Source organism: Podarcis tiliguerta, assembly GCF_965153285.1.
Source record: "Podarcis tiliguerta genome assembly, chromosome: 2".
NCBI classification, from domain to species: Eukaryota; Metazoa; Chordata; class Lepidosauria; order Squamata; family Lacertidae; genus Podarcis; species Podarcis tiliguerta.
The window spans coordinates 91,825,945-91,850,726 of NC_139535.1; the positions used below are offsets into that span (position 1 = coordinate 91,825,945).

Here is a 24,782-nt window from a genome sequence, read left to right on the forward strand (position 1 = left end):
AAGTTCAAGAGGCTCAGTGGCTTAGACCACAGCGCCACCTGTGCGATATATGGCACAGAGCCACCCGTCGCCTACCACAGCATTACAACTTCCAGTCTTTTTGTTGCTCTGTGCCTCAGCCACTTAAGAGGTCCATAGGTTGTTCTTACCTGGGGATACTGGAATGCAGCCCAAATAGCAGGGTTGGGAACAAGGCGCTGTTATTGCCAGACCTAATTAAGCTTTGTTAAGATGACAAATGTGCATTCCCTTGGCCTTCTTCTACAGCCCAATTAGCGCCTTGTCCAGACGCACCTCTCATGCAAGCCACACAGTATGGGGTAGATAAATGTTGGCAGCCATAGCGCAGGGACAACACCTGTGTTTGAGACACCGCTTCCTCACGCTCTGTTTGAGACAGAACAGGGCTGCCCACTAAAATCCTGCTGATTCCAGGGACTGAACCTGGGACCTTCTGTATGTAAGGCGGAGGCTCTAACACTGGTCCACGCCCCTACGTGGGTTTATACGATTTGCCTCATACAATAAAGGGACTCAATCTTAAGTCCTGTAGCTTCTCGCTGCACTTTGTACCACAGCAAGATACTGCATAGGAGAAAGTGGATCTACACAATTTGGACATCAAATTCCTTAAAGTCTGGCAACAGAAGCAACTTGCTGCGACATGGACTAGCCCTGCTCACTCAACCATGCTAGGTTGGCACCTGTTGAAAATGAGAATACGTCTCTCTCTCTCTCTCTCTGGAAACTGTTAACTAAAAATGGTTCAATACGCCACATTTGAGGGGCATTTTAAATAACAGCACTGTACAAAACCGTTTAGCCTTCTCACTCATTTTCCCAACAAAGCAAACTTGGAGGATGTAAATCCGAAGTCATATGACACACGTTGAAAGGGACTGGCGCTTCAGGAACGAGCAACACCTGCTTTTCACAATTACTTTTATTGTCATGATTACAAAAGTGCTGATTTAGTTGCTGTGGCTCTTCGACCCCGCAGAGTCATTACCCTCTGGAATGACGCTTCACACCTGGGGGGGGGGGGGCTGACCAGTGAGGGGGGCACCACATGCTGGCAAAACAAAGGCCAGCAGAAACAAGGGACAAACGGCCGATACGACAATCATTTCATTAGGCGTGGGCCGGATCCAGAGGCATTTTTTTTTAAAAAATCAGTGCTACAGAACGGGGCCTTGACAACATCACAGAAAAAGCAAGGCAACGTGGAAAGATTTCACAGCCGTCTAGGCTCCCTCCAAAGCTGCCAAGAGGCTCAGAGGAACTGCCAGAGGATAAATCGGGCAGGGAGTAGGGAAAGTTTGGCAGCTTAAGAGGCACACAATGTCTATCTGTGACACCTACTCTAGAGTAAACCTAGTAAACAGAGGGCCTCCCCCTGCCCTGGAACCTTAGCCCATGCCATGGGTCAAAATACGGACCATGTTCTCCTTGTCCCAGATCCTCAGTGAAGGCCTTGCAGACTTAACGACAGCCCCACCACCCTTCCACTATCATATGCCAAGAGACCTGCTCACTTGGGGTACATGAGAAGCGAAGGAGGTGTCACAATGGATTCAAACGTTCTCTCCCCCAGGCTGAGCTAACTTGGCTCTTGCTAGTTAGAGGAATACCTCAGAAACCTATTCTCTGCTCTCATTAGTGCCCCTCCCCCAGGAGGCCCTTTGGTTTCAGGAGGCTTTGGCTGAAGAAGGTTAAAGCGAGAAGCAAAATGAAGGAGGCAAGGCTTGCTAGGCCGGCCGTAGACCACAATGTTGCTTGCCCTATGCTACCACTACTACCAGTCACAGCTAAATACAAGGGGCCATCCCTGCCTCACACAGTAGACCTGAGGGTTAAGAGGAGACTGAGGTAGGAAAAAGGGAGGAGGCCGGACGCAGTGAGGGAAACCTTGTGTTCATAGAAACATTTAAAAATCTGGGACGCTGAAGGGTAAGAAGGAAAAGGTGCCCACCAGGTGTATTGCTATCGACAGCCCCACCATTAACTAATAGAACCCCTCTCCAGTTCACTCGTAAACATTTAAAAATGGACAGAGGACCTTATTATTATTATTAAGTTTCTACCTCCCCACATGGAGATGCACGTCTGCTCCAGAAGAGCAGGGGAGAAAGCAGTGCTCAGCATGGCAAGGTGACTGGGAGATGGGAGGCCGTGGCACCCTACTCCCCCCCCCCCCCAAAGAAACAACGAAGGAGACTGAGAGGACAGAGAAATATGGTGGTATTGCAGACGAGGCAGGTTACTGCCCATGGCACAGCGCAGGAGCAACTTCAGTCTTGCAGGGCTCCCGTAGCGAGTGGTAGCAAATGTTGGAATGCCGACGGGCAAGACAAGGGCATTCGTGGGGCTGTTGGGCGTTAAGAGGAGATACTGTGGGGTCAGCAGGGTTACTACTGCACGGCAGATAGTATTGTGGTGCTGCTGCTAACGGCAAGGAATGGAGGCTCCAGTGAACTGCTGGGCATAGGAGAAAGGCATTGTGGGAAGAGGTTGGCCGCTCACTGCTACTGGGCACTAAAGGAGAGAGTTCTGATTGGCTGTCTGTCATACCATCAGGCACCAAGCAATGCCAAAGGGTTGGCTAGCAGCTGTGAGAAACTGTCAGGCACTGAAAGGGGGCATTCTGCGAGAGTTCAGCTGGTGCCGCAGCGCTAAAAAGGGCACTGTTAATAATGCCTCACCTTGGCAAAGGAATATTGTGTGATACCCGGGCACTGTGGGGGTCGTAGTGTCCAAGCCCTCCCCGCCCCCGGTCCTCCAGGTTTATGCCTCTGACTAAGGCAGGCCCTCTTCTCCCTCAGGCCAACACTTTGATCCCAAAGTTTTTGCGCAGCTGCTCCAGGAAAACAAAGGTGAGCACCGTATGAGGGACCAAGCGGACGCCAGCAGGAACAAGGCCCTAGAAGAGGAAATTGGTTATGGTCAGCTTCTGTCAATCCTGGAATCGTGGCCGCAAGCTGCACAGCTAGACCAAGGAGGGAAGGTGGGGCTTGAAAAAGAGGCAGCTGGCCAAGGGTCCCAGTGGAGAGAAGCCCAGATTTTGATCCCATGCGTCTACTCCAGTATCTGGAGTCATATGACGCTTTTTCACTCACCTGGCATCACCTAAAGGCCAGGTAGCCTGGCATGCAGCTGTAGCACTTGAGCAGGGGAAGGGATGCAATGGAGGCAGTGGAGCCATCTTGGGAATAGGGAGGCAAACTGGAGAAGCACAGTGGCTGGGGACCAAAAGGGCAGGAATGCAGGATAGGAAGGGCTAGGGGTTGTGCTGTCTGCATTGAGTGCCTGGTCTACTTGGTGCAATCACCCATCGATGCTTCTGCTGCATCTGCATTACCTTATAAAATGCCAGTGGCCCAAGCTTGGCTGTCTCCATTGCACAGTGCACGACACCCTGAGAGAGAATGAGAAAGAAGTCAGCCCATGCCCAGGCAGCCCCCTGTACAGATCCCATTCCTCTCCTTACAAGGCTCAATCTCTGCCAGTCACAAACTGATGAAGCGCTGCTGCAGCCAGAATGATGCTCAGGGGCATGGCACCAAGCAGCAGCAAAAGAAAACACAGAAAGCTGGCCAGAAGGCCAGTGATATCTATAGGATGATGCTTAGTTCAAGCAACCAATGAATCAAGAGACTCGAAATCAGGACAGCCATTGACAGGGATCAGATCACTCACCCGATACTCCCCCTGGGAGTTCATAAGGCGTGTCTTCAGCACATCCAAGGGCTGACACAGGAATGTGGCACATCCTCCCTGCAATGAAAAGGGGTGTGTGTGTGTGATGGCAGCAGAGCCTTTTTGAAATCCTGTGTTACAGGGCATGGCGTGAATGTCACTAGAAGCATGCCCACTTGATAAGCTAGTTATCAACTGACATACTGCTACGTGGTAGTTGGAGGAAAGGGCGATATCTCACCCCACCGCTGTGTTAAGAGTAGAAATCCAGTGATGAAGAAGGGGAGTGGCAAGGCATTTCTCTCTAGTTGCAGACCACTGGTTTACCAAACAGTTACCTAAAATTAGTGCGTGGCATGTGCTGTGTTTTTAAGCCATGGAGCAGAATAAATGGGTAGAGGCCACAAAATCATCTTGCATGATCTGCACTGGAATATATAGTTCCCTGAAGCACCTCCTTCATAGTGCCCCAGACCTTAAAGAACCCCATCCCTCTATCCAGCTAATTCTCTTTCTCACCAACCTTTCAAAGCCTTCTATAAAACCAACTTCTTGGGCAAAACCGCTTCAGAATCACAACAGCCTCTTCTACACTGCAGTGCCTGCTATTAGCCCTACCTTCCCTTTTACCTTTTCCTCTTTGTCAAACCTTGCTCTCTCCATTAGTCCTCAATCCAGAGGCTCATGGTCTTATTCATTCCAAACAGCACCCAGTAGACGAACTACTGGGTCCAAGCAGATGCTCAGTAATGTAACAGCTTTACAAAGGAGCTACAAAGCAGTCATGAGCCTAGTACAGGCTTAAACAGTGTATGGTCCCACCAAGCCCAAAACAAGCCCCAGTCAAGTATGGTAGATACTTCACCACCTACCACCCTCCACCATATTTTTACAATCTCAGGCAGGTCAAACATTGTGTTTATCTTGAAGCATTACCACTTGTGCAGGTCTGGTTAACATAAGAGATAACTCTTATGGCTCAATTGCCAGACAATCCAACTTTAAAGGATGAGCTTTCTGGGTTTGAAATGCTATCTTTGCAGGGAAGGACTAGGACCTTCATAACAATCCATTCTTGGTAGCTCCATGGACTTCGACTTTGGGCCTCCATCTCCCAAGGAGGTGGAACAAGCATCATGGCTTTAACCCCAATGAATACACACACACACACAAACAAAATAAAATCCTTGACTTTGCACCCACACCCAGGTATCCACTTACAGCAATAAAGCTGGCCAAGAAATGGGTGAGAATATTGTCGGAGAGGATACCGGTCCCAAGAACCAACTGCTTAGCCTGGTCGTAGCAGGAGAGCTGCAGAGAAGCAGAAAGATGTGAGACTGGCCCCAAATCTCCCAGCACTCATGAGCAAGCAGAGAGACTGGCCCTGAAACGGAGTGTCCATTCTCTGTTGAACCACAAGGGATCAGGCAAGACAGCGACACCAGCCCCTGCAGTGTATCAGGAGGACAAGTGGCAAAAGTGTGACTAATCCTCAGCCCTCTCGGACAAATCTCCTGTCTCATCAGTACTGCCAGGGAGACAAGGAAGTTGTAGGCCTAATCCGGGGGAACTTGGGGCTCTCTAGACTACCAACCCTTGTTATTATCTTTTCTGGCTGGGGGTGATGAGAGTCCAATAGCATCTGGAGGGCTGCATGTTCCCCACCCCTGGCCTAACCCATCTTTAAAAGCCCTAAGCCAATATGCTGAGGACACAGGTGGACTGGGAAATATAGGATCTCATTCTCCAGCCTACACTGGGTCACTTGTGCCTTTACACCCTTTTGCACAAATCTCTCACCTTGAGAAAACAATTGCGACAGAGCCTGACCTCTCCTCTCACCCCCTTGCAGCCCCCGAGACAGGAGAGACAGTACGAAGGAACCTACAAACTAACCTGTTAACCTTGGGCCCAGAGACTAAGAGAAGCCTTCAAACATTTTAACATTTTGAGTCAAAAGCCATTAGTGCTGTCTGCAGGTTTTGCACATACATGCTGCCTTCTGCATCCTGCTGTCTGAACGCAGCTGCCTATAGCCTCCCTATGGGAAGGCTGGCTCTTGTGGGGAGGTTATGCCTGGACTAGAAATCTTTCCCCACATCAACTGCAGAGCGAGTGTCTCTTCCATTACATCTGACTGTAACAGGACAGGATTTGTACTAAATCCTATTTTCCCTCCCCAGGTGGCTAGAGAACATGTCAATCGATTTCATGCCTGGGGTGAAAAGTGGGCATATAGATATGGCCTTGGTGTGCATTGCGGTGGGTATATGCCTAGCTGAATATGCACACATGTAGGCTGGATTTAGGTGCACATCCATCAGCAACTATGGCTCTTTTTTGTATCACTACCTGTCCAACGGTAACCAGGGCCCCTCGACTTGCTGCCATTGAAGCTCCCGAGAACAATTTCTTCACACCCTCTGCAAAGACAAAAGAGATTCAAAGCATGGGGTATACAGGGCAGAGCTCACCAGGTTGCACAGTCTACAAACAGCAGTGCTTTTCTGCTCGTCAACTCTTCAGAAACCACAGTCTCCCAGCCCCTAAGACACTGCACAGGAATGGATATTCTCTATTGCTCCCAAAGATACCGGAATGATGTTATAATCTACTAGGTGCTTAGAAAGCAGAGCCAATCCATAAAAGACTTCACTGTATTCTAGCACAGGTTGGTTTTAAAAGGTTATGAAATAGCTCCTCATTTAGCCAAAGCCAGACGATCAGAAGCCTTGATAGGGCAGAGATACTGATGCCCCATCACAATAAAATATCTGTGGTTGGAAGATTAAAATATAAATCTGTGGTTAGAAATCAAAGCATCAGAGAAGATAAGATCTCCTATTAGATGCCTGTGGAAGAGAGAACACTGCTGAAACTAATCAGGGACAGAGGACAGGGGCAGTTGCTAAGACTGGGTCTCTCCGCTCTTGCACAGTTTCACTTTTTGAAACTCAGTCCAGCTGCCAATCTATCCGCACTTGCCTGGGGGCAAGCCACAGTGGATCTGAACCAATGAAGGCTGCATGACTTGTAGACTCTGCTCCTGGCCTTTTCTCCTCAATTTCCAGAGCAACATGGAGCAGGAAGCTACCATTCCTCATCCTTCCACTGGCCTTTAAAGGCAGGAGGGGTGGGTCTTATTTTCTCCACTTGCCAATCTCCCTCTCCCCCCATTGCCCCCCTCTAACACACACGAAGGGACAACCCTTTTAGTCTCCTCTCTCCCTTTTCCCTGGGCCCCATATGCTTGTTCTCTGTGACGCTCTAGAAGCCAAGTATGTGGTCAACTCTGAATTCTACCCGTGTGAACTCCAGGTCACCATATTCCTCTGCACTTCCCATAAGCTTACTCACCCCTCTCCCTTCCAAACGTTCAGCGGCTGCCAGACTCAAGAGGAGCTTGCAAGTGGCTCCCATCACTGATCCCAAAGAGCCACTAAACAAAGGCTGTACCTGCAACTTTCGCAGGCTCTCATCCTGCCACCAGCTTTACTTCCAGGTAGTTTGCCTTGGATGGTGTTGCCCCTTCTCCTGGCACTGGTTTTGCCAGCTTCCTGGCACCGGGACTGGCCTGTAACCTAACAGCTCCCACTTCCATATAGAAAAGGGGGCAGAGGCTGCAGCAGATTCTCCCCAAGGCCCATTTCTTTCATTCAGGGTGAGCTCCCTGTGGCCTTCTCAGAAGCTCAAACTAGCCACACTGCGCGCTGACCAAATCCTTACCTTCACGAAGCACCCGATACAACCCATCCAGAGCATGTGAGTAGCTAGAAAGCAAAGAGAGACCATATTAGACACCTAAACCCATCTTGCTGCAGCTGCTGCTTCTGCTGGCCACACCAGACAGAAGGCTGCAACTATAGACTCTTCCAGATCTAGTAGGGACTTATAGAACCCTGGGCTTTGGTCGCCAGGGGGTGCTGTCCTGATTCAGAAAGGTGTCTTTGAGCTTCAAACAATATGGAATTTGAGGATCCATGCTGCCCCTCTGTGGCCATGCAGCTTCAGTACAATCCTTTTCGGAGGGATAAAGGCTTTCACAGGGTCCTCCTCCTTAATGCTATTATTTGCCTCTCCCACACTTGTACATCTCCTGTACAACCCCCCTCTGCAATCTGGACACTCACTTGCGCCGCAGATGCACCGGCTGCTTCATGTCATTCTGCATCCTGTGGAGAGAAAAGCACCACAGCGTTAAGGACACTTTCATGAGGGCAGGGAGACAAAAGCCTTTCCCAAATCACACACACACAACCCCGCCACCACAGGATGCTGAGTTTGCCCCAGAGCAAGGCGAACCACAGAGACAATGGGCTAAATTCTGTGTAGCTGTTCAGAATTTTGTGATCATATACCTGAAGGAGCATCTCCACCCCATCGTTTAGCCCAGACACTGAGATCCAGCGCCAAGGGCCTTTTGGCGGTTCCCTCCCTGCGAGAAGTGAGGTTACAGGGAAGCAAGCAAAGGGCCTTCTCGGTAGTGGCGCCCGCCCTGTGGAATGCCCTCCCATCAGATGTCAAGGAAATAACCAACTATCTGACTTTTAGAAGGTATCTGAAGGGAAGTTTTTAATGTTTGGTGTTTTTAATATTCTGTTGGGAGCCACCCAGAGTTGCTTGGTGAACCCAGCCAGATGGGAGGGGTATAAATAGTACATCATCACCATTATCGAGTTGGAAGGAACCCCATGGATAATCTAATGCAGCCCCCTGCAATACAGGAATAGGCAGCTGGGATCAAACCTGCAGCCTTGGCATTTTCAGCACCATGCTCTAACCCACTGAGCTATCCAGCTAGCACTAAGCAGATTTCTCTGTCAGCAGAAGCATTTCTGATGGTGAAATGGTCAGCCCTTTCCTCCCCCCGCATGCTGCTGCAGGGACTCTCCAAACCCCCCTGCCCACCCGAGCCAATTTAAGGGGGCACGAAGAGGGAAAACACCACTGAACTGGTGGAAGTCCTTGTGTGGGCTTATCCAGCCCCATGGAATGTCCCCGAGTTCAGTAGGAGTGTGAAGAGTCAAGTGAACAGGTCAGGGGGAGCTGAACTGGGCAAGGTTGAAGCACAGCCATAGGGAATGGGGAAGGAGACCACTGACCTGACATTCACCATGTCCGCCGGGGTCCCCACGAACCCACCGGTGAAACCTGCAACCAGAGAACAGCAGGTGAAAGGGGACTGTGCAGCCTGCACTGGCGTGGCCCGTCATCCTGCGCTTGCCAAGCCCCAGCTCACCTCCTACTGCACCTAGCAGCACCTTCTGGTAGAAGGGCATTGGCCCCTGGGCACCCTGGCTCAAGTGGTCCCGCACAGTCTCATAGATGGCAAAGCGGGTGAGGGAGTACGTCATCTGGAGAAGCAGAAAGAGTCAGAGCAGGTTGGCAGCACGCTCTCAGGCCCTGGTCCTGCCCAGCACAGGGCAATCGCTCATCAGAATCACTGTTCAGCCACGGCACCAGCTTGGCAACGGCGCAGCCCCTGCGCTGGCATGGCCACAGCCTTGGCATTATGGAGCTTGTGCTCTTGAGAGCCATGGCAGCAGTGTCCTTTTCGCCAATCAACAGGCACCATATCTGCAAGAGGTGCAACCCCAAGTGAAGCCCTCCTCTTCCCCTAACCCTGCTTGCCATAGCAGAGGCCAACCCTAACACCCAACTATTCAGGAATCATAGATTCTGCAAGCAGAATGATATTCAAGCAGGGCTTATGGTGGCTGCAGAAATCAATGTGACGTTATTACAGAGCCACTTGCAAGGATTGAGAATTCCCTTGCAGAGCGGTGGGAGAAGCAACAGTGTGCCGGGAGTGGAGGGAGCCATTGTGACTGTCAGTGTGCTGCTAATAAACAAGATATTAAGAAGGAAGAGGGATACAACTCAAGAAGCTGTTGCTTTTCTCAGCTTCTCCTCATCTGCACAAGATGCCTGACTCATCAAAGTCTTGGGGAGGACATAGCTTAGAAGCACATGCCTCATTTCAGAAATTCCTAGTCTAAAAACCTGCTTGACCTTCTCAGATGGCAGGGGCTATTGGATCCTTATATTCTATTGACAATATTCTGCGGGATTTTTGCCGTTAACTGTGACCAAATAGCCACTCAGTTTCAGAGACTGCAAGTCGACCTAATTTACAAAGCTTTGTCCGTGAAGCCAAACAGAGCCTCAGTGTTAAATCTGTGGAATACGCTTTGAAGGGTGCTGGAAGAAGCTGCAGAACTCTCACGGGTAGCGTGATGGAACCAAAAAGCTGGTATGGGAAGCCAGACGAAAGGAGCAGGACTGAACAGACAGGGGTAAAGCAATCGTTGCAGCGGCCCAGCAACTCACCTGCCGGCAGAGGGAGGCACTAAGCCCACTGTAGAGGGCCAGGAAGCCATCGTTGCGAATCACACGCAAGGCCATGCCCGTCATGCGCATCTTCACTTCCTGCTGGGTTTGCAGGTGGACCTAGAGGCAAGGAAAGCAGGTAGCAAACAGGTCAGTCTGGATTTGCCAGGCTCTTTGTTCTCCGAGGGATATTCCAGGGGGGCCAGGGCAAGGAAAAGATTAAGCAGCCATGGCCCATGCACCTCTGATACAGAAAACAAATGAAACTGCAACTCCACGTCAAGAAGCTCTCAGGAATTCATTGTAAACATCCACTTTGAATCTTCTACTCCAAGAATACTGCCCACCAGAGCTTAAGGAGAGATTCTCTCTATTTTTAAAGCCATGACTGATGTTTTTCCCCCAGAGACAATCCCTTTGCATAAGAATTTATATTTTGCTATCCTGCTCCACTCTCCCCCATAAAATATGAAAAGGATTCCTGACTTCTGGTTTCCTTGCTTTTACAAAACCCTTTGCCCTCCATCAGGACATGTGGCTTGCCCCACAAAACCCACTCCTTCCAGAAAGACAAGTCTTACCTCCCAGCTGCCTCCCCCAATTTCTCCCAGATATTATTCCCCCCAGTGAGCTGTAAGAAGATTCCTGCATTCTTCACCCCATAACCTAATGGGTGCTATTAATTTTGGATGTTTTTGCAATCACAGCCACAAGGCACTTGTTCCAGCCATGGCAAGGGGCTTCCCTGGACAGTCTGCTGCCTGCATCCACAGACGACTGCTGACCCATCTGCTTCTGTAGTTTAGAAATGCAGGTCAACATTGGTTTCCCAGATTACCATCCCACCTGCAAGCACCCTGACCTCGCAGTGGAGCAGCTCGTGTTTATAGTACCGTACAGCCAACTTGGAGAGAATTTAGGTGAAAGGCTGCCACGTTGATAAAAATCAAAAAAACCTTGGCAGGGCCATTGGCCAACCAGCCCTTATCCCGAAGAAGGGGAGAGGTCAATTCAAGCAACAAGAGAATGTAGCCTACACAAGTTCTGAACTGGACCCAGAAATGAAATAGTACAAAACACTTCTCGACACTGGCCTTCTCCCATCCTGCATGATATTACTGTAAGGAACAAGGAGTCCAAGCAATTATCTGACTGGAGGTTCTTGAATGCAAATGTACCAATGTTTTATAGGCAGCTGGGGATAGCTTAGTTGGTAGAGCATGAGACTCTTAAATCTCCGGGTTGTGGGTTCTAGCCCCACATTGGGCAAAATATCCCTGCATTGCAAGGCATTGGGCGAGGCGACTGCTGTGGTCCCTTCCAACTCTATAGTGATTCTATATTGGTTAGAGTGTCGGATTAGCAGCTGGGAGACCAGGGTTCAAATCACTTGGCCGCAGGGCCAGGCACTACCTCACAGGGTTGTCCTGGGGATTAAATGAGCAGGGAAACCATGTACTTGAGTTTTTGGGAGAAAAGCAATAAATTAAATAAAATATATTTTATATAAATATATAAATTTAAATAAATTTAATTTAAATAAATAAAAGCAACCAATCAATCAATCAATCAATCCAAGAGCCTTCTAGGAGCAGGGGTTGGAGTTCAACAACAACAAGACCCACAGCTTCGCCATTTTTGGTAAGACCCGCCCTTTTAAGAAGCAAGTGGACTGAAGCAGCCCCCGGTGGAAACACACATCAGCTGAGGCTGCAGAAGTACCAGTAGCCAGGAGAGGGCAGTGAAGCGGTGGACAGCAGCTCAGATGGGCAGTGTTCCCAGGCAGCCAGTGGCAGCTCAAAGATCCCATTGTGAAGGATGAAGCTGGAATGTGCTCATCAAGCAGCTGGCAGGCCCAGCAGTGACACAGGGAAAGCAAACGATGGAGGCTCAAATCTGCAGGAATCTCCAGGGTTAGCAGCTTCATGCTGGCATTAGTGTGCCCCTGCCAGACCATAACAAGGGAAAAGAATGTTCCCACCCCATTAGGGACCAGGGCTAAGTATGCAGAATGCTCAGGGAGAGGCGGGTGGAGTGGGTGAGAATCTCAGAACAGGCCTTGCCTGGTAACTTGTCCGTGGCTGGGCAGAAAAACTTCGTAGCCCCACAAACTCCCCTCCTAAGAAAGCTATATTTCAAGTTTATTGAGTTTGACAAGTCCATCCCCTTTCTGTCAGCTTTAAAGCAGCCTGTGGGGCAGACTTGGGCCATGTACACACCATACATTCCCACCCCCACAGAATCCTGGGAATTGCAGTTTGATAAAGGTGCTGAGAACTGTAGGTCTGCGAGGGAGTAAACTAGGGTTCCCAGGATTCTCTAAGGTGTGTGAGTGTGTTTCAGATGTATGTCGTGTATGCAGTCTTTGACATTTGACTTTGAAGAACAAGGACCAAAGCTGGGGACACCTTGCTGCCATGATGAGCAACGCCTCAGAGACCACTTTTAGACTGCATGCAACTTTTGGCCTAAGTTCATGCAGGTGACAAAGAGATGCGGAAAGGGGCAGGGGCTGGGCCAGGCAGAAAGGAAGGTGGAAACAGGATGTAGCCTCACTTATCACCAATGTTGTGGCCACTGACAGATTACCCCTGAGAAATAGGCCCTAGAGTAGACAGAGAAAGGCAGTTGGCCGATCTCGTCTAGGTACACACAAAAGAAAGGCGGGACAGTTGGGTAATAAAAGGGCTTAGAAAAGTTATCTTTAAAATCCCAAGCAGGCTTCTGTGTGGAGATCTAGAGAGCAGCCAGGAGAGGCCTGTTGACACTGGTCTCTTCCTGGATTATAGGACAGATGTGACTAACTGGCACAGCTCGAAGAAGCCCACACGAGGACTGCTATTAGTGCAATGGGGCTTTCTCCCCTCTCCTCACCCCACGTTCCCCAAATTGGCTTGTAGGGAGGAATCAGGAGAACCTTTAGAAGACCACATGAGGGAGGAAAGGGAGGACTGTTCCCTTGAGCAAACAGAAATGCTTGCCTTGCCAGAATGTTTGTTTTAGTGCGACATTTGAATTCTTCCCCATGTTTTGGCCTCCCTCTTTCTTCCTTCCTGATTGGCTTGCCCCATGTCAAGGACGAATGTGTTTCGCGTACATTTGAGGAACCTTGGATTCTGTTTTTAAAACAGAAAACAAAAAAACTTAAGAACGCCCACTATGACGACTAACTGAGAAATAACAGCAATAAAGATTACAAGGCAAAAGAAAATAATTTATCTGTACCCATTCAACAGAGTACGGGAAAACACTGCATCTGCTGATCAGGGCTGCATGCCAGAGATCATTAAGAGAAACTCTTAATGGCCCCAATGACCTTGGGCATGCCACATTCCCTCTGTGTGCTTGCCTTTCAGGGCAGAAACTACGGTATCTGGCCACTTGTGAGGGGTCTGCACAATGCCAGAAGGGCAGAATCGTGGCTTTGTTTTTTGCAGGCCTCCATTCATACCAGGAGATACTGCCACTGAATTCAAGCTGTTATCTTGGAAGTCCTCACTTCCAAACCAACACAATTAGGCCTCAGTCTCTCAAACCAAGAAAATGCTGCGCAAATTCTATATCACTTGACACAAAGTAGAAGCTAGAAACTAGACAGGCTATACCTGTTTTACAAGTACAGTACAGTAATATTTAACAGAGCAGGGGCCAAACTACTGTGATGATAATTATGCCTTGATCTGTGCTCTCTAATTCGTAGTGGAGAACGCTAGCTGGTCAAATTATATGACACATAATGGAGTTAACTGTCCAGGGGTCCTTTACCTTTACCTTACATAGAATGAACTGGAAATGAGGGGGGGGGGGTCTGTTCTCGTTTTTGTATTTTTATGTTTCGAACTTGCCCTGTGATCTTCAGCTGAATACAAATTTAATCAATCAATCAATCTGAACAGACTCAAGACTGTTGCCTTCAGTTAGCTCCTTAGGCACTGCTTCCTGGAAGGCAGCCAACACTGTCTGGCCAGAGGGAGCCTCTACAGGGCACACAGCAGCAGCAGATGCCAGTCTGCTGTGCCCAGGAAACGAGACACCAAGGGGGTGCCAGCCAGGGCCAGAATACCAACCGCAGGCCATGTCTCTTGCCTGGGAAACGGGGTACATCTGTGCACCACGGTGGTGGTGGTGGTGCCCAGGCAGTTCCAACTTCCTAGTTATCAACGGAGCCAAAATGGCAGATAGAAATCATTGTAAGGGGGGGGGGGAGAGGAGAAAAGGGAAATGCCACGCCACTGTCAACCCCCTATAGCCTCCAACCCAGAGTGGGGGTGGGCTAAGGAAGTATCTCCTCGCCTTGCCGTCGCTCGCGCTGCCTTAGACGTAAATGGTAGGCTAGAGGTGAAGAACCTCTCCTTAGAGCACTTTGCTGTTGAGCCACCTTTGCCTGCAGCCAAGCGGGCAAAGGAAGCGGCGCAAGGATTTCCCAAGCTGCAAAGGAAACACGCGGCAATATTGAAGCGGAGGGGGCGGCGAGAGACAAATAGCAAGGATGGGGCCAGCAGAGATCAGCGCAGGGGAGCCCAGAGGGAAGACGGGAGGCAGAGAGCCGGAGAGGGATTTTAGGGGTCAGGTCCCCCCATCCGTCGCCGGGGAAGGGGGTGCCCCGTCTTCTTTCCTGGCGGGTTTCTCCCCCCTCTAACGCAAGACGCACCTTGAGCAGGTCTAGCGGGTGGGTGCAGCAGGCTGCCCCGCACGAGGCCAGGCCTCCGAAGTACCAGCGGGACACGCGTTTCTCCACCATCGCGCCGCCGGCTCTGCGTGGCTGCTGCTGCTCCTCACCTCCCCGCTGCCCGGACCCGGGAAGCCCGGCCGCCGCCTCCTCCTGCTCACCGCCGGCGCTCCCTGCACTGAACCGACGAGGCCTTAAAGGGGCAACGCCCGCCATGGGAGGGACGCCTTAAAAGAGCAACGCGGAGGACCGGCTGGGTGTACCGGGGAGGAAGAGTAACTGGGAGAGGGTACGCAGCCTTCCTCCGCTCAGGCGGAGCCCCCGTCTTTGTCCGCCCCCGCGCATTCCGGCTTCTGGACAATCACCTTTCGACGACGGATTCTGCAGCGTCGGGCGCCGCTGATCTCCGCTGCCCGCCAAGATCATGGCTAATCTGGAAGGAAATCCTGGCTCTGTTTAAATCGAGCAGCCAAGCTGCTGCTGACTCCTTCGTTGTAAATTCACACACAGTTCCTCGCCCCCCCTCCCACTCCTTTTTTGGGTTTTGTGGTACAGTATAGATAGGGAGGAGGAATTAAATAACCTTTTAATGAGGGTGAAAGGGGAGAGCGCGAAATATGGTTTGAAGCTCAACATAAAAAAAAACCACTGGTCCCATTGCCTCCTGGCAAATAGAAGGGGAAGAAATGGAGGCAGTGAGAGATTTTACTTTCTTGGGTTCCATGGTCACTGCAGATGGTGACAGCAGTCACAAAATGAAAAGATTCCTGCTTCTTGGGAGAAAAGCAATGTCATATCGCCATAATCACACTATCTTTCATTGGTGATAGTCCTTATATCCATAGGCCAGGTCTATGGATATTTACTCTGATGCAAGTCCTACTGTGTTTATTGATGTTTACTCCAGTACGTGGGTTTAGGATTGCAGGGAGCTGAATGCCACAGAAGATGGCATCCCCTTGGCAAATTCTATACACAGTGAAGGGCAACCATCACACTGGGTATCCTCACCACCATATGGAGCAGAAATATTCACTGTAATATGATGGCACAAGATAAGAACTGTTGAAGGCACAGGCCAGCATCATTCAGCCCACAAGCATAATGTCTATTCCCACTCTTGGCTGCAAGCTATCAAGTGGCTTGTATGTGCGCAAAAACTGGTCCTCAAAAAGCAATAAGATCCTAGAGATTGGCATATTGTCTCTAACTCCAGGATAGCAAAGAGATCACTGTTAGGCTGAACTGTCATTCTTGGTGAGTCACACTGCCCTAAACAGGAAATGGTGGACCTTATAATTTGGACCTTAGGGTGAAGGGTGGGAGTTGATTGATTAATAATTTATATAACATATAATTCTTAACTAGCACCAAATATTACTTACCTTGAGCCAACACCTGAATTATCAAAGCATTGTTGTACCAGCGCCAGCTCTAGCTCGAAGTCTGCTCTCTATCAGTGTTCACTTTCTTAACACATCAAAGGGCAAACAGTATGATCCTCCTATCCCTGAACTACGTGCTTTCTGGCCAGCAATAAGATGGTTCCTAATTTCCCTTGCACTGACAGAGACTGAAGATACAACAGTCTAGCGAAACCAAGCAGACTTGTAGGCATTGTGGGGGCCCAGAGTTGTCAGAGTGAGACCATTAGCCCTTGAATTACGTATGTGATCTGACAGGGCACCACACTGTATTATCCTAAGAGTCTGCTGGTTTCTCATCTTCTCAGCTAGGATAGCTGGGAAACAGACCCGTTCATGTGCTAATCCTATGCTGGTCCAGTGAGCAATGGCTTTACCTAGAACAGGAGTGGCTAATGTAGTGCTCTCATGGCCAAGGATGATGGCTGTTGTAGGCCAACTTTGGGTACCCCTGACCTACATTTCTGGGTTCATGTTGAGATGAGTAGGGAAAAGGCATGCAGTGGGCCAGGCCTCTGGGAGACAAGGAGCTACGGGTCCAGTTATAGAGCTCTTTGGATCAGATCCTGCCGCTTTTCTTCCAGCCCTGTGGACACTGGCTTTGCCTGAGATGAGGATCAAATTTACTGGCTTTGCCTGAGGGTCAGAATTTTTCTCATTGCTTTACACTTTCCCTGAGCTACTATACAGTTTGTTGACCTGCCTCTTGAAAGCTTCCTGGCAGTGTTTATTTGCCCACACTCTCTGTCCGCATCCACTTACCCTCACCTCTCGCAATAAACTTCTCTTCTCCCACTGCACCTTGAAACCAACACAAACATATTCTGTATTGTGATCTGAATGTTATCAGCTGCTCTACCCTAGCCAACCTCTTCTCTTGGGGAGCCTGTGGCCTAACATTCCATATATGGACCTTCTGCTATGTACTGGGCCATGGATTCAGATGGCTCTGGCAACCAGAATGGCACTCCCACTTTCCTTGTCTAAATGGTAGCCTGAATGCTGCTGATGTTCCTTCATGCTGTTGTTCTAATGCTGGCTGTTTGGGCTGGAAGGGGATTTGAGTTCCTTTGGAGGAAAAACCTTGGGAGCACTTGTACGTTGGAGTACTTGTTGTTGATGGGCATTGACCTCTTGCAGTGGAAGTGCTGGCTACCTCATAGTTTTGTCTGTTGCATGTAGAGAGAACATATGAAACCCCCTTACATGAAGTCAGAACATTAGTCCATCCAGTTCAGTACGGTCTTGTTTGGACTGGCAGTGGCTCTCCAGTATTTCTGATATCCCAGAGATTGAAGCTAGGACCTGTATGTGGGAGGGGCAGGAGTGGGGTGTTCTGTGACATTTGTACCATTGCTGCAGGTTGACATACCTACCATGCATGGCTAGTGTCAGTTGGCAGAGATGCAAGTGAAACACCCACAGGCTACTGGATCTTGTTTCTGTAATTCTTCTTGTACTTAGGATTGTAAACAGTACTCACCTCACAGAGTGTTTGTTGTGGGGGAGGAAGGGAAAGGAGATTGTTAGCCGCTTTAGACTCCTGAAGGGGAGTGAAAGGCGGGATATCAAATCCAAACTCTTCTTCTTCTTCTTCTTCTTGCCATAGCAGCCACTGCCACAGTGGCACTACAGCACCTTTAGTAGAAAGGAGCACCTAAATATGTGCCTGACTACAATTGCACTATGCAGCATCTCAGAGATGTCTGAAGCTGAAGGCGATGTAGAAAACTGTGGAAATTTAATTTTGTGTGTTTCTAGCCCCCAGTGTGCAAAAGCATGGAAATACATGGGCAGGGTCAAATAAATGTTTCTAAACATTTCCTTCATTTTGTATTATTTGTTGCATTTAAAAAACAAAAAACCCAGAAATCAAAGCTGATTGAAAGTCGAATGTTAGCATCATGCTCTTCTCTGAGCTGGCCAGGGACACTGTTGTTCAACCTTCTCTTCAAAAGCATCCCTTCCCACTCCCTGCAAACTGCTTTAAGAGCACACACCTTGATGGATGTACTAAAAAGGCGATGCAATAGAGTTCTTTACTGCACTGGACACAGGAAGCCACATATTTACATTTAAAACAAAATGGCATTTAGACACACAGTATGGTTACGAGGGAGGAATTTGGAGTGCTTTAGCCATTTTAATATTTTCTCCCCACTATTAATACACCTGCCATCTTTGGAGGATGCAGCTGCCTCCCTCCACACTCATGGCCTCCTATAAGTGATGTATGTGACCGCAGAAAGTAATCAGGGCTTCCTAGTATGTGGAATTTCTTGCAAGAGAGCATGGCTGTATCCACAGAGGCATCATAGCATAGGTTCTGTGCACAACCACTGGGATGCGTCGGACAAAAATATCCTAAACTAGTTCCTTCACTGGGAATATTTGGCATTTTGTAGTGAACTGATTTAATGGAAAATGCCTAATAAGAGACATTCAAGAAAGAAAGAGAAACCAAACTCCATGCTTCTTAGCAAAAAGCCTATGCAATTGGCCACTTCCAGGATAGACTGTTTGGAACGAACTAGCTTTTATGAGGCTGAGGAAGGCAAGAAAGCAAAAGTGGTCAAATACGGCATTACTTTCCATACCCCCCCCACCTGCCAAATATAACTCAGGAACAAGTCAAGGTGAAAGGTGTGACAATATGGCCTTTGGACTAATAACCCAGCTTGTTTCACTGGGTGCCTTATCTAAAACCAACTGAGAAGATCAATTCTGACCACTTCAAAACGGTGTAGCGAAAAGGAACACACTGTCATTTATGAAGAGAACATACAACAGGCTGAAAGAGGTTCACTGTGTCCCAGAGGCCCTTCCCTTTGTGCTCCACTCCTTCCAAGAACGGTCTCTTCCAAGCACTGACTCCCCTCATCCCTTGAAACAGGAGCTCCTGTTTGGATAGATTTAGCGCCCAACTTTCATTTGGTGAAGCTACAAGCCAGCGAGGGCCCGGCAGTAAGAAAAGCCGAGTTGCCTATAAATCACATCCGATGGGGTTGAGGGAAGGAGTGTAAAACTGATCCACTTGTAACAGAGAACAGCCAGGAGTTCTGGAAGATGGCCAGAGAGATTTTCCCACGAGCTCAGGTTCTTGGTGCAGAAAACAGGTGGAAAGAAACAGGGCAACTGGTATTACTCAGGGTACCTATGCATGGCGAGGACCTGCACAATGCATCGTCCCTGCCCAGGATTACCAGGTGCAGAAAAACCTGTCATATAAGTTAATATCCTGAGGAGAAAAGAGATCAGGCCTTTTCACATTCAATCTCTTTCATGGGGAGGAACAGCTCATGATGGGGAAAGCTGCCTGCAATGCAAGGCAAGTCCCTGGACCACTACACTTCTATGTTGAGTGGCTAGTCATCACCCTGCTTCTCCCCAACCTGGGCTACAATTCCCATCACAGTATTAAAGAACTGAAGAGTCTGAAGGGACTCAGAGGGACATCTAGCCTAACGCCCTGCAATGCAGGAATCTCAACTAAAGCATCCGTGACAAATGGCCATCCAACCTCTGCTTAAAAACCTCCAAGGAAGGAGAGTCCACAGCCTCCCAGTCAACTGGGAAGGCTGTCCTTGTGGGTCATGGTAGAAACTGCAGCTAAGAGTGTGGCCCTGAATACCACCAAGAGAGCCTAAGATGAGCAGCTAGCAGGATCTGGTGCAAAAACGCACAAACCAGGGAGCCCTTCCATGTGAGGAGGGACACTGGTATGCAAGAAAGTCTGCTCACACAACACTTGTTCCAAAGGCATTCGCCCCCGTGTATATTCTTTATAGATTCAGTTCCTTGCAGTGTTGGTACAAACAACAGACCCCCATTGTGCCGAAGACATTCATCCCACACTGGGCCATCTCAGTGGACAGCCACATTGCAGAGAAAACAAGGCGGGGCACAGCTTCATGGAACTGCACAGCACCCCACCACCACCAGTCAGCAGGCATATAAAAGCTTCAGGTGGGTGACAGAGCGCAGGACTTTCCCCTGCTCTGCTTTAGTCCTTTGGCTGCCGATGCCAACCGTTACTCCAGAACGACAGTCCCTCCTGCTGCCTCCAGAGCAGCTTTGATTTTCTCCGCTTCCTCTTTAGAGACGTTTGCCTTGATCTCTTGAGGAAGAGACTCTACCAACTTTTTCGCCTGCAAGAGATAAGAGAGCCGCTCCAGTTAGCCACGGAAAGGGATAACGCTGAACCCAAGAAGCTGCTGCTGCCTGCTCCCACTAGTATGGGACCCTCTGTGACTTCGCCCTTATCTCCCCACTTGGCAGATCACGCAGCCTAGAAGATGAGCCAAGAAGAAGCGTTTCCTAGGCTGAAGCGGCAGTATTAATTTTCAGCTGGCCAAGTTCCTGGCAAGAAACAGTAATCCATTTCTGACCAGAGTCCAAATGCTTAGAAGAATCCTCTTTGGAGCATCATGATTCACAAGGGACCTTGCCACACTAGTTGGTACTATCTCAAAGGATGCAAATTCGCTTCCACTAACTGCATTAGCTCCTCGCTTTCCTCATGTGAACGTTCCTTTGGCAGCTCATCTCTTTGTAATTTGCTGCCCCCAAGTGGTATGACCAAGGGCTCATCCACTCTTCACCTGACCTGTATTGTGTACTGATTAATTTCCCCTCATTACCATGTACTGATTAAAGGTCCATGGGCTTTTCTCATTGTTCTGTGACTGTGCCTTGTGAAAATTTGATCTGTCCCACTGAATCAGATCTTTTTTGATGCGCAGAAAATCCAAAGAGAGATTTTGCTTAATGGAGCTTCAATTCAGCAGGTAGGATCAGATTTTCGGAAGGCACGGCCACAGAAAAAGAAAAGCTCCCGGACCCAGTGGAATAAATTGGTACACAATACAATCAAAGTACAGGTCAAGTGAAATGTGCATTTGCCCTAAGTACTGACTGCGGACCTCTTGTGGATATACCAGACAAGAGGCAGAGAGCAAGGAGGTACTTCCACCACCATTAAATGCACAAAAGTAGCCCAAGTAGATGGGGCTACTTGATAATTAAGTTCTGTATGGCACAAGTAAAAGGAAACTTGCCTCCCTCAAGCCTTTAGCACATTCACCTGTTAAGTCAGCCTTGAGCACCATCTGCTTACCTGGACAAGGTTTAAGCCTTGCATACAATTCTTCACCTCCTTGATAAGTTTCACCTTATCTGCAGCATTCAATTCAGTCAACTTGACTGTAAAATTTATCTTCTCCGGCTTCTTGGGGACAAAATCCTCTTCAGCTTCCTAGCAAAAAAGATAAGAACCCACTCACAATTGGCAACAGAAGCCTGACCCTCACATCCCTAAAGCTTCATTAGCCAATGGTAGTACCAAAGTTGTTCTAGCCAGATACAGAGGGAAGACCTAACAAGACTTGCACCAGCTACTCCTTCATTATTTCCCCTAAATTCTTGTGTCGAGTTGCAACGCCACTGCTGAATCTTTATTTTTATTTAACCATAATGTATATACCACTTGACTGCAACAAAACCTTTATGCGGTTTACAAGAAATGAAAACCATCAATGAAAAGTTAGAAGCAAGTAGTTAAAACATTTAAGAGCTGATCAAAATCAACAGTAAACTAGAAAGAAGATTAAAACACCTCACCATCTATGCTAGTTCTCCTTTAATAGTGAAGGAATAGAGACAGTAGGTCAGCCCAAAAGCCTTGCCTTAATTGAACACCAGTAAGAGTTATTACAACTATCTGCCCAATCATAGGTAAAGGGTTTTAACATCCATGTCCAGGCTTTCCTATCACCTGCATCTCAGGTCTTTGTGATGTCCACAATAATGACAGGGTTATCCTTGGTTATTGAAGGCCCAACACATCATGTGCTAGATTTAAATTGTTGCAGTGGCCTGAAAATATGTGATGCAATGGCACCCTCTTTTTCAGGGACAGACTACTCATGATTTTGCCTTTACACATGGACCCCTGGAACTGAACCTCAAATAAGTGGCAGGCCCACTGCACTGGTGTTAGTGCTATTCACTCTTTAGATAGCTTAACGGCTTTGTGTGGCTTTTATATACAGTAAATAGTATTTTGGTTCTGAACATCTTATTTATTAAGAGTTCATAAGACAGGGTATGTAAATAAATAAATGTGGCAAGATGACTGCGATACCAAGCATAACCACAAAGTAAGCCCCTATTAGCAAAGAACTTTTCTCACCCCTGCATTCCCATCTCCAGTTGCTGAGTTTGTTATACACCGGTAACATCCAGGAAAATGTCATCTGACGAGTTAGCAACACTGAAACAACCTTTTCCATGACACTGCAGCAGAACTGCTTCTCTTTCTGCTTCAAAAGCCACTGTTAAATGCAGGGCAACAACAGGCTGGCTGCATGCTTAGTCCAACAGCCTCAAGCAATCAACATGCCTGTTATGTAATATTTTGGTGCCTTCACACACAACGCTCTCAACAGAATGCTCATTTGTAGGGCTGCTGAAGTTTTCCATTCAGACATTTGCCCAGCTGCAGCTGCTACTCAGCCCAAATAAACAACAAGTAAAAAGGTTGATCCCTTACTGGAGCTGCTGCTTGTGCTGGTGGCATCATCCCTGCCATTGGCATGAGTCCCATATCTTGGATCTTGAGGGTTTTCTGAAGAAAAAGACAGAGTAAGCAGTGTTAGAGAAATATTAATCCTTCTTATATATCGTATGCATCACAGAAACTGGGGAAGGAATTCCAAAGCATCATATCCCACTGTTACAGAAAAAGAGAAAGACATGATCAGCAATGAGCTGTCTGCTGCCCCATCTTTCCCTAGTACAGCAATCACCCTGCTTCCCATGCAAACACTGGCACCTTCAGCAGTTCATTGAGGTCAGAAATCTCCAGTAGGGTGAGGCTGGCAATGTCTTGAACTAGCTGCTGAATCTTGGGCGAGTACTCCTTGGGAACATTATCAAGAGGCGGAGTTGCCAAGGCTTCACTTTGCTGTGAGCTGGTAGTCTTCAGCATCCTAACAGCACATGCTCGTGGCTGATGCTGCCTGTAGAAAAATCAACAAAGAGTTTGTCAGCACTTCATGGTTCACAACATAAAGACCTGTGCAAGCAGCAAATGAACGAAAGAATGAGAACAGATGTGCTTCAGGAGAAACAGCAAGGCCACCCAAGTGAGAAGGGTGATATAAGCATGGATTGGTGTAGGTGCTGTGGGAAAGGGAGGGAAGCAACACCTCTCTGCAGTGACAAAACTGTAGTGTACTTTTAAAAACAAATTTAAGGAGATGTCCATATTGTTGTTGTTGTTCAGTCGTGTCCGACTCTTCATGACCCCATGGTCCAGAGCACGCCAGGAACTCCTGTCTTCCACTGCCTCCCACAGTTTGGTCAAACTCATGTTCGTAGTTTCGAGAACACTGTCCAACCATCTCATCCTCTGTCGTCCCCTTCTCCTTGTGCCCTCTATCTTTCCCAACATCAGGGTCTTTTCCAGGGAGTCTTCTCTTCTCATGAGGTGGCCAAAGTATTGGAGCCTCAGCTTCACAATCTGTCCTTCCAGTGAGCACTCAGGGCTGATTTCCTTCAGAATGTCCATATTACTAAAATACATTTTTAAAAGCTTGAAGTGTTTTCCAATGTGAGGTATAGGGAAAGTTGTTTTCGCACTGTGAGATCCACAGTGGGATAACTCAGAGCAGATAGTTGTCAACAGAGCAGGTGAAATAAAGTGCAAGGATGGACTGACTTCAATCTTGCATGGTCTACTATAATTTTACAAAATGAAGTCCTCTGCTCCACAAAGCAAGAATGTATATTCATATCTTTGTAGGGCTTAAGTAACCTCAAATGTGCCTTCTTACTTATAAACATAAAAATTACCTTGGAACAAATCAAGAGCCAGCTAATCTACTCTTTTTTGTCAAAAATAGTCCAGACAATTCACAACTTCTGTCTTCCGGTTCTACACGGACTATTTCTCAAACTTGCTGTTTGTGACTGGAAACTAGATTGAGAACAAGGGGAGGGGGACACCTGCAGAGATAGCACTAGCTGAAACTGGCCAGTGGTTGACCTTCTCTTGGTGTTCCAGGGGGTTGGACTAGATGGCCATTGGGAACCCCTTCCTTCATTCAGTTTTAAGCTCCTACCCACTCCTAGCCTACTGACTAAAAGCAGGAGCCAGGAAGCAGGAAGTTTCTGGTTTTAAGTCTCGCCTCAGCCATAAAAACTAGCAGGTCGGCCTTTGGCAAACTTGCCACCATCAACTTCGCGCCCTCGATGGTGATTTGGGGATAGCGAGGGCGGCCCACCTTTCAGAGCTGTTGCGGGCACCACCAAACGGGAAGCACCCGAAGCAGCTTTGAACATTTCACGGCGGAGTAAGCGCGCGTGGGCGCCTCATCCCTCACGCGGGAGAGGCGGGATTCCGATGGGAGTTTGGCACGTGAACTCGCCTAACCTCGACCTTTCGGGCCCCTCGGCGCCCCGAAGAACCGCCCAGCCCACCTCCCGCCTCTTGCATACCGCAGCAGCAGGCGGATAGCGGTACCGAGCCGGCCCGCGGGCAACATGGCCATGGCGGCAGCTCCAGGAGGCGGGCAGGACGGAGACACACCGGCGCTCTCCTCTGTCTCCGGCGTGCGAGCGGCAGAGGACGCCGAGGGAACGCTCTGCCCGCTCCTTCT

General features: G+C 48.6%; 2 protein-coding genes across 2 annotated transcripts; both read right to left on the reverse strand.

Moving 5' to 3' along the window:
• Nucleotides 1–925: 925 nt before the first annotated feature.
• On the reverse strand, nucleotides 926–15,182 carry SLC25A10 (solute carrier family 25 member 10). Its single transcript, XM_083430213.1, has 11 exons — nucleotides 14,681–15,182; nucleotides 10,030–10,149; nucleotides 8,939–9,053; nucleotides 8,802–8,850; nucleotides 7,830–7,871; nucleotides 7,426–7,469; nucleotides 6,052–6,122; nucleotides 4,918–5,010; nucleotides 3,697–3,774; nucleotides 3,359–3,415; nucleotides 926–2,920 (listed from the first exon to the last, which is right to left on the reverse strand). The coding sequence occupies exons 1-11, from the start codon at nucleotides 14,912–14,914 to the stop codon at nucleotides 2,819–2,821; spliced, it is 1,005 nt and encodes a 334-aa protein (XP_083286339.1). The 5' UTR covers nucleotides 14,915–15,182; the 3' UTR covers nucleotides 926–2,818.
• A 4,688-nt stretch (nucleotides 15,183–19,870) lies between these two features.
• MRPL12 (mitochondrial ribosomal protein L12) lies at nucleotides 19,871–24,778 on the reverse strand. Its single transcript, XM_083430246.1, has 5 exons — nucleotides 24,622–24,778; nucleotides 22,955–23,141; nucleotides 22,673–22,747; nucleotides 21,239–21,376; nucleotides 19,871–20,270 (listed from the first exon to the last, which is right to left on the reverse strand). The coding sequence occupies exons 1-5, from the start codon at nucleotides 24,672–24,674 to the stop codon at nucleotides 20,154–20,156; spliced, it is 570 nt and encodes a 189-aa protein (XP_083286372.1). The 5' UTR covers nucleotides 24,675–24,778; the 3' UTR covers nucleotides 19,871–20,153.
• Nucleotides 24,779–24,782: the final 4 nt, after the last annotated feature.